At 50.9% G+C, this 9,990-nt stretch overlaps 1 protein-coding gene across 2 annotated transcripts in view; it reads right to left on the bottom strand.

Moving 5' to 3' along the window:
- Positions 1-364: 364 nt before the first annotated feature.
- LOC135811712 (myosin-10-like) overlaps positions 365-9,990 on the bottom strand; it is a 29,195-nt gene continuing 19,569 nt past the window's right edge. The window contains exons 25-38 of one of the 2 annotated variants that reach the window (XM_065324949.1): positions 9,559-9,726; positions 9,203-9,283; positions 8,540-8,626; positions 7,965-8,210; positions 7,456-7,710; positions 6,876-7,004; positions 6,598-6,686; positions 6,097-6,304; positions 5,561-5,685; positions 5,057-5,165; positions 4,669-4,722; positions 3,854-3,975; positions 2,179-2,314; positions 365-1,372 (exon numbers count right to left, since the gene is read on the bottom strand). In XM_065324949.1, coding sequence (XP_065181021.1) covers positions 2,218-2,314; positions 3,854-3,975; positions 4,669-4,722; positions 5,057-5,165; positions 5,561-5,685; positions 6,097-6,304; positions 6,598-6,686; positions 6,876-7,004; positions 7,456-7,710; positions 7,965-8,210; positions 8,540-8,626; positions 9,203-9,283; positions 9,559-9,726 — 1,770 coding nt within the window. In that variant the 3' untranslated portion in view covers positions 365-1,372; positions 2,179-2,217. The remainder of the gene's footprint in view (positions 1,373-2,178; positions 2,315-3,853; positions 3,976-4,668; positions 4,723-5,056; positions 5,166-5,560; positions 5,686-6,096; positions 6,305-6,597; positions 6,687-6,875; positions 7,005-7,455; positions 7,711-7,964; positions 8,211-8,539; positions 8,627-9,202; positions 9,284-9,558; positions 9,727-9,990) is intronic. The other variant, XM_065324948.1, reaches the window with a different exon arrangement.

The raw sequence follows: 9,990 nt of genomic DNA, 5'->3' as shown, positions 1-9,990 counted from the left end.
TGCATCTCTCTCTCTCTCCCCCGCCCCATACACAAGCGCGCACACACGCGCGCACACACAATGCCTGCCAGGCTACATGTCCAAAGGCAAACAGCCAACACACACACCTCAGACCTCAGACATGCCCATCGCAGAAGCGATGACAGCGAACAGCTATGTTAGACATGGCAACTTGTGCTGGGATTACACCATTCAACAGCTTGCAAGGCTGATACCGCCACTAGTTTTAGCCTGGTATCCACCACACAGCTGATTGAAGTGGCTTTTTCTGGCCAGTGAATCCCGATTTTTCATTTTTTTCACACAAACACACACACACACACACAAACACACACACACACACACACAGATGCACGGTATAGTGTAATGTGGAAAGCTAACGGTACAGGTTTTTTTACTTAGTCAGTAGTGGTACAATGGTTGTAGATGAGCTTTAGAAGGAGAACATATTCGATGGCACATAGTCAGGTCTACAATAGCGGTTGTCTATGTTTCAAAAATGCAAAACGTGAAGCGGGAAGCGTAGAAAAATAAACAGGAGTGGCTATCGGCTGGAACGCCACTGCAATGGCTGTCGTTGTGGAGCATGCAGCGACAGTCCAAAGCTTGCACGGCCCACGGCCATGTCCTCGCAAGATGCACTGATTTTAAAAATGATAAAAGAGCTAAAAGCAGTGTACAGTGGTATGTAAACTAGAAGCAAGCTGCGCACATCATATCCATGTCATGTTGGGCTTGTGTTCCAAGCAGCAAGCAATCCCTAGCTGCACGTTGCATGTACACGGGCCAGAGTTTCGCTTCGCACTGCACCGAGTACAGGCAGCCTGGCAACGTGTGCGTCACAAGGCGCAGGATGAACAAAAGAAAGGGCACATGGGAGAGACGGCAAAACAGAAGAGGGGGAAGAACAATAATAATACGCCAACGTCAGAAAGATGTAGCGGTGACGGTTGTTTTAGGAGAACAAGAGATAAATGCAACGGCAGGCTTCCGCACATGCTGTATAGCTCCACAGGGAGCAAAGTCACTCCGAAACCGGGGGAAGGTGTCCTAGGAGGAAGAGAGAATGCGTGCAGTGTGGTGGCACCCAATCGGTGCACCAAACCGCCCGGCAAGAACGCACCGCAGCAGGAGCAAGCAGCACCAGCAGCAGCGGAAGCACTAATATATCCATATAAGGCAGGGTACACACACGTACATGTACAAACACAAACACACAAGTACACGGAAGAGAACGACAAGAGAGAGGCGGCGGAGGTGGCGACCGTCGGCCTAGACGTCCTCTGCATCATCTGCGTCGTCGCCCTCATCTCGTTCCCGTCCGCGATAGCGACGGCCCGATGCGCCGCCGCCAGAACGAGAAGACGTCGTTCTGCGAACGGAAACAGAGCACGGCAAGTAACACGACAACAGACAATCAAGAGAGTTCCTTATCATTCGTTCTCGTCAGGCAATTACAGCAGTGTTCATTGCAGTCACTCGACCCGGCAAGTAGAGCTCTGCTGGAGCGTGGCGCTAAGCTAGTCGTGGTCATTCGTCATCCAATCATGATTAGTTAGAGTATCATCAAGGAGCATTAGAAGTCACACATCCGGATTAGGCCATTAGGCATAGTCACCGGAGCAAGCGAGAATCCATGCCAATACGGGGGCCTCAATCGTACGCACAGAATAAACGTGGAGTGGAGAAGTGTCCGGGTGGAGATAGTACAGGACGGAAAGTATGTGAGTTACAATCGTCATCAATTAACTACAGCAAGCACTGCACATACATGTGGCAGGATTCGGCCCTCCGTCCCCTGGTACAAAAGACCACTGCCATACGATAAAACCTGTGTTTGCCAGAACCCGTACCAAGCGGAAATTCTGCATTGACAGAACAAATTTCATGCACTGACGTGCTGTGGATGGAACGTGCATCCCTGGGCCAAATGGAATCTCGGCATAACTGTTATCAGAACAGTTCCCGCTCCACCAAGGGCGTCGTCGGGTTAGGACAGGTTTTACCGTATTTAAAAAAGGAAATGATATAAAGACGAGTGCAAAGAATATCTCGGTGTGCACAAAAGTGTGATGGCGAACGTGGACGGGTGCTCCGGTGCGGCTAAAATCCTAAGCAGTGCCGAGTGCTGGTGTGTAGTGGGTAGTGCGCGGGGAGGAGGAGGTGCAGTGCACTCACACAGGAGATGAGGGTGCACAACGTCAGCAGCAGTCACGTTTACTCCTCTTCCTCGTCGGTGGCATCAGCCGCCGGCTCGGCGTTGCGACCGGACACGCGAGGAATGGACGTACGTGACGTCTTGCTAGCAGCAGGCCTGAGGGTGGGAGGGGAGCACGTACGAGCACCGTACATACACGTTAGATCATTAGCAGATTAGGTTTGACAGTAGGTTATTACAACATTAGCAGATTATTATCGGAGTGGTGCTGGTGTTGTTACGGCTGGTTTCTGTTGTTTATCCAACAGTCGAGTGTCCTCTTGTTCACGCTACCCAGCTCATTACAAGATTGCCAGGATTTCCGAGTGCTCTGTTCTTCAGAGTCAGGTTCGATGCCATACGAGGTTAGATATGCAAGTGTATTGTCATGTCCCATCTCGAGTCACACATACTTCATAGTATCATCATCCTTGGATAAACGGCTAATGGGATGCGTATGTCGATGGTTAGGCGTAACACACACACACACACACACACACACACACACACACACACACACACACACACACACACACACACACACACACACACACCGTTTGCATCAATTCAGCATCACGCTGTGGGGCACATTGCAGTCAGTTCAAGTTGGCCTGTGCTACCCCTGCTTGCACGGTGTGCATGCGTCGAGCGCAGCAAAAACCCGTGTATCCACCGCAGACAATCATGCGAATCCCTCCCTGCAGCTCTGCCACTGCACAGACAAATTTTCGGCCCATTCAAAGTTTACGCCTCCCTGGGCTAAAACACATTTCGGCTGCAACAAATTTTCGGCCTGTACTGCTGCTGCCTGTATACACTGTCACGCTGAACATTGCAAAACAAAATTTCGGCTGCAACAAATTTTCGTCCAAATATGATCAGGCCGAAAATAGCCGAAAATAAATATGCGCCGAATATGTGCTGACATACAGTATGACGAAGAAATGTAACTAGGTAACACGTTAGATTTACTTCCTCGTTGTATTGGCATGCCTCTTACAGTATGCTTCCACTGCCAACAGTATGCTGAGGAATAGCTAGCCTACAGCAGAGGTACAGCCTTCCTGAAACGTGATATTCTGCACACGTCAGGGCCGGCGGAACCGGTCAGGCTGGTCCGGCCATGGCCGGACCACTTTCCCAGCTGGATGATCCATGTGATTCGTGCAAAACCGGTGTAAAAAAATCCAGAGGTACATGACTCGACTGTCTGCTGACGTGTGATGTGCTTCGAAGTAGCTCAGGACTCCGTGACCGGCACTGTATGGCTGATATGGATAAAAAAAGTTGTGTTTGTGTTCTTTTACTATAATTTTCTGCATTTTCTGGAGCCTTAGAGATGCCCAAATTCGCTCTATTTCTCGTAAATTTTAAATATTTCTCCCGGGGGAGGTCCCCGGACCCCCCTCAAAGGTTGGCCGGACCACTCCCGAACTCCTTCCTCCGGCCCTGCACGTTACGGCTCATTCAATCCTATCCGGTGTTTATAGAGAAAAAAGCAATACTCTTGTGTGCACAATACGGCTCATTCCTATCTGGTGGTTATAAAGCAATACTCTGGGTGCGCTATACGGCTTATTCAACCATATTCGGTGTATAACAACAAGTTATAGAGCAATACTCTGCACTATTCAACCATATTCGGTGGTCACGTACCCGGATCTAGAGCTACGCATACGCTGCATATCCCGCTGTGTCTGTTCCAGCTGTTCCTGTGCCTCGTCAAGCTCACGCTGCAGCTTACGCTTGGCATTGTTGAGGCGGGTGGTCTCCTCCTCCTGTCAGCGGCACAATAACATAATACACACACACACACACACACACGCACGCACACACACGTGGACACACACACACACACGTCCACAAGGTAAGAGGTAGGCAGTGTTTGACAAACGCCTTTTTCCGTGTTCATACTCAATGAGACAAGTCTCCGCAAACAAATCTGTATTATAACATACACTGTAGATCTACTCTGCTACACCATGGTCAGACACGTCATGTACATGTGCTACACCATGGTCAGACACGTACATGTACATGTGCACTGGATATGCCCATGCAACAACATCGCGTATTCGTACACGATAATCTAACAGACACGACAGGATGCATGTGTACACACGCACGCACGCACACACACACACACAAGCGCGCGCACGCACGCACCCCCCCCCCCCCCCCCCCACACACACACACACACCTCAGACCTCAGACCTCAGACATCAGACATGCCCATCGCGGAAGCGATGATAGCGAACAGCTGTGTTAGACATAGCAACTTGTGCTGGGATTACACCATTCAACAGCTTGCAAGGCTGATGAATTGACCGCCACTATTTTTAGCACACACACACACACAAACACACACACACACACACACACACACACACACACACACACACACACACACATGTGCGCACATGCACGCACGCGCACGCACGCACACACACACAGAGGACACCAGCACTTACAGCATCATCCAGCTGCCTCTTCAGACTCTTCAGGCGAGCTTGCGTCTTGTCGTTCTGTGACACGAAACAGGAGCATGAACAGGAATTAACATGGTGTCAACCTTAGGACCGACATACACATACTAGTATCCTCACAGCTGATCAAGGTCAAGATTCCTGACAGTCACATCCATAGACCCATTGCGCATTGCCAAATATGGAATGTATGAGTAATGCTTGTGAGTACGCAGGGATCAGGAATGCACTGTTCAACACCCCAGACGACCATGCCCAGGTGGCCGTGAAGGGTGTTTATGGTACAAAGTCATTGCGCAATGGGTCCATTGGCAGGCAATTGGGAATAGGTCAGCAAAGCGAATGTGCTGGCGTATTCGGTCTCCTGACTCACCTGGTCCTTGAATTGTTCAGCGTGACGGCGTTCCTCTTCGACTGCGCCGGTCAGCTCCTTGACCTTGCGGTCCATGCGACGGTTTGCCTTCTGGAGAGCTGCACGCTCGCTGCACGCACACAAACACGCGTACCAACACAATCAAATACATGCACAAACGCGCACACGCGTGCGCGCACACACACACACAAACACATATTATGCATCAACACATCAAGGACTGTGATGGTAAAGAAATCCATTTCAGCCGATGCATCGCCCCACAACACTGGATGGCTTCTACTACACTTCTCCATATCGCCTCTTCACATTGTATGCTGCCAGGCGGGTACTGTAATTTCACAAATTTTCAGTGTACATGTACTTTTATTTTCGGTACTTTCGGTGCATCTGTTTCATACTATACTACTACACACCGCCTCTTCACATTGTATGCTGCCAGGTGCGTACTTCTATTCACCTAACCCAGCAAAAGAGCTCTGTAAGCTTTGCAATCACCCTTACCGAGCCTCGTTGTCAGCAGCTTCCTCAGCCGCGGCCAGTTTGTTCTCCATGTTGCGCAGCGCGGCCTTGTTCTTGGAGGCTGCTCCCGATACGCTCTCTTCGGCCTTCGCTCTAAGGTCCTTGACCTGATGGACAGAGAACGAAATGAATCACGTATGAACTTGCGATGTCCTCTCAGTGTCACTAGAGAAAAACATTACATTGTTCCGCTATAGGTCAAGCGGAGGAAGACAAACGATCGTACACTCCTCCATAATAATACGAGAAAAGAAAAAGTAGCAGCAACACTAGCAGGAAACACCAGAAGCAACAACACCAGCAGCAACAGCAATGGCAACAGCAGCAACACTAGCAGCAGCAGCAGCAGCAACACCAGCATCAACAACACCAGCCGCAGCAACACCAGCAACAACAGCAGCAACAACAACCACACCAGCAACACCACCAAAAACAGCAGCAGCAACACCAGAAGCAACACCAGAAGCAACACCAGCAGCAGCAGCAGCAGCAGCAACAGCAGCAGTGGCGGCACTCACCTGGCGCTCAAGCGACTGGTTGGATTGCTCCAGGCGGTTGACATTGGCACGGGCGCCAGTTAGCTCGCCGTTCAGCGTGTCGACCTGTTGCTGAGTCTTGCGCTGCTTCTCAACGGCGGCCTCGCCGACCGACTGCTCCTCCTCCAGTTCCTCTTCCATCTGTGCAATGCGTGCTTCTAGGCGACGCTTCTCCTCTTGTAGACCATGCCTGCAAAGTAGTCAAGAGCCAAACCAGAGGTATATACGCTGTTCGGCACGACATCCAGGACACACAGGCCAATAGTTTTGAAAACTACACCGAACCAGCTCTACATAAATAACCTGTCGCTTCTCGCAACATCAAACATTGCAGTACATATCGAGTAGGACCAGGACAACCAATCAGTGGAAAACCTAGCCATTCGCTGACCAACATGAACACTGCAGTATGCATCAAGCACCAGGAACAGGAACAGGACAACCAATCAGTGGAAAAAGTAGCCATTCTGCGATTTCACTTACACTCGTGGGTTGTTTCCGGCAGCCTCCTCGAGGAGTTCCTCCTTCTCCGCCTCAATGTTGCGGCGGCTGCGATCTGAGATGGCCAGTTCCTGCATGGGGTGCAAAGAAACGCAAAGTTTTAGCTGGCTGCAACGTAGTCAGAAGATTGGAGAACATTCAGAACCGCTAACTCAAGACAACAATACCATACTTTTTTTCCACTCTGGAAACTATTTTTGATATTCATACTCTTTCCAGACTCTATCCAGACTGCTGCGAATCCTGCATCAAACACTAACCTCTTGCAGACGCAGAACGTCGGACTCCATGGCCTTGACCTTCTTCTCATGATCACGAAGACTGCCCGTGGCCTCTTCTCGCTGTGCACGCGCTTCCTCGAGCTCTGCTCCCTGCTCCTTGATCTGGGTCTGTGGAGCGGCACAATACACACACACACACACACACACACACACACACACACACACACACACACACACACACACACACACACACACACACACACACACACACACACACACACATGCATACACACACATACACACACACACGCACACACACGCACACACGCACACCCACACACACACACAAACGCACGCACACACGCACACACGCACGCGCACGCGCACGCACACGCACACACACACACACACACACACACACACACACACATGCACGAACACACATCACAAACATTGTCAATGGATGAGCAGAATAGGACAGTATGCCCAACCAACTACTAGCAACTAGCATGAGCTAAAAGGAATCATAGTGTTACAATTATGATACGTAATAATCATGACGTCATACATAACAAGGTGTGTGTAGGGAGCAGAGCCTGCAGAGGACAGCGACACTCACGTGGTACTTCTTCATCTGTCGCAGGGCGTCGTCCTTGGCCTTGTTAGCGTGGTCGATGGCCTGCTCGAGCTCGCGTAGCTCACCCTCCTGCTTCTTGCGCGCACTGACCGCGCCGCTCTTGGCCTTACGCTCCTCCTCCAGCTCGGCCTCCATGTCACGCAGCTGCTTCTGCAGACCGCGCCGGGAGTCTTCCAGCTGCTCGTCCTTGCTGCTCATCTCGCGGTCAAGGTTGGTCTTGAGTGCCTGAAGATTGACCTGTAGGACATCATGGCAAACACGCAAAATCGAATTGAATGGCAGTCTGATGGGAGCAAAGCATGCCCAGCGTATCGGATGTAGCCAGACAGACATGCAAGCAAGCCCAGAATCAAACAATACTGAAAATAGGACACCGTCTCATACCTTCAAATGGTCACAATCGAAATTCACCGCCGTCGAATGTTTTCACCCGTGCCCTCCACGCGCCCATGCCCTATCATTTACACCAAACAACGTAGCTGCATACTCACCTCCAAGCGCAGTTTGGCGTCCTCGGTGGCCTGCAGTTCGTCCTCCAGTTCTTCCATCTGGTTGCGCTGCTCCTCAACCTGGCTCTCCAGTGCCCGCTTGGTCTTCTCCAGCTCGTGAACGTGGCGGCCTGCGTCGTCCTTGGACTCCAGCTGAGTGTCGAGCTCGCCCGCCATTACCTTGCGCTGGCGCTCGCTCTCGGCCAGCCTCTCGTTGGCCTCCTCGAGCTGACGAGTCAGTGCGATAACCTGAAGATGAAGTGAGAACAAAGAACGCACACTGCTAAGCTACAAGTCCACGTACCAGACAACGCCAAACCAATCTTGGATATAGAATCAAAACCATGAACAGGCGCGTAGCTGGTCCCCCTTTCAAGGGGTGCACAGCCGTATACATGTATGTGAAGGATGGCTGGTGCGTGCCATTCATGGTCATCATGACACAATTAATTTACGTGCATGCTGAACCAAGGTCGAAATTTTTAGGTGGGTGCACGTGCGGACCATTCCGGACGAAAAGCGGTACGACTATGGGTCGTAGTGGCCGTACCGTGCGCGACGCCCCTGGTAAGACATACCTTGGTTGCGTTCTCGCGTGCCTCCTTCTGCGCCGCGTCACGCTCATCACCAACACCACCGGCCTGACCGCGCACTTCCGCCAACGTCTACACATCAAACAGAACAGCAGAAATACATACGTGCTCAGTCTTTCACACACCACTAATATACAGTGGTGCCACGCAAAGAACATGATACAGTAAAACTCCCCCAGATCAGAACGTCCCTAATCCGGGCACTTCTGTCTACCGGGCACCTTTCTGACCCATCTAGAGTCACAGAAATTGGCTTTTCAACGAAAAACGGCCCCTAGAACAGTCCTATTGATTGGCATAAAAATCTTACCATCATGCAGTAAGTATGTAGGCTCTGAGTTACGCGCAATTCCTATTCCTAGTTAGAGCCAGTGCTCGGTCCCAACCTGCCCGGATCTGGGGAGTTTTGCTGTATATCCAACGGCTAGCATACACTATACAGGCAACAGGTACGACAAAAAAACATGTTTGTTATCAAAACGAAAACATGCTTTCGAGTGACTCCACACATGCAGGTGCAAATCGGATCGAAAGCATCTACCGAAGCGCTGGATGTTTCAAGCATGCATGGAGATCGGTCTGCCTGGATATTCCAGCCATGGCGTGTGGGCACTACACGTACATGACGTACATGTACGTGTGACTTACCTTGTCGAAGTTCTTCTGCTTGCGCTCCAGCTCTGTGACGCGTGTTCGCTGAGCTTGGAGGTCAAGACCGAGGTCGTCGATCTGCAGTTTCAAAGTAACAGCAAGCGAACCAACAGAATTTCAGAGGAAGGCTAGCAACATACGGGATACCGAATACCAGAATTCGAGCTCATGCAGCCGTACCCAACGCAGGTAGGCTTTCTTGCAAGATAGCGCTCCGAGTATGCCTCCAAGACAGAGATGTATGCCCACTGCGCATGTTATTATCTCCATTGCCATGCCAACTCAGAACTTCCCTACCATTACCCGGCGAGGGACCATTCCGGTAAGTTCTGGCACCGCACACAACAACATACCTCTCCGGACATTCTCTTCTTCGTCTTCTCGAGCTTGCTGCTGGCCATCTCGAGGTCTTCCTTCTCCTTGGCGAGCTGTTCCAGATCGCGCTGCGCCTTCTTCTTGAAGTTCTCCAGCTCCTCGATCTGGAGGCCGTCACTCTCCTTCTGCCTCTTCAGGTCACCGACCTGCAAAAGAGAACACACCGCATGCCAGCATTCAGGTAGGAGAGTTCTTACAGGAATTCAACGGTGCTTCCCACGCACTGCTACGGCAACGGCAGTGGTGCAGGGGTTATGAAGCAAACTGGAACTGAAGGATTGCCATAAGCTACACAGTCCTGCTGTACGACATGTACGTCCTTGGTCTACAGTGTTCCGTATGCTTGATAAGTGGCCAGAAAATATAAAACCTGCATAAAAAGGACACACTTCAGGCTCACTACAAACATA

This window comes from Sycon ciliatum, chromosome 3 (genome assembly GCF_964019385.1).
Source record: "Sycon ciliatum chromosome 3, ocSycCili1.1, whole genome shotgun sequence".
Classification (NCBI taxonomy): domain Eukaryota; kingdom Metazoa; phylum Porifera; class Calcarea; order Leucosolenida; family Sycettidae; genus Sycon; species Sycon ciliatum.
Note: the sequence above shows the minus strand (reverse complement) of the source record. Positions and strands in the feature narration are given on the sequence as shown.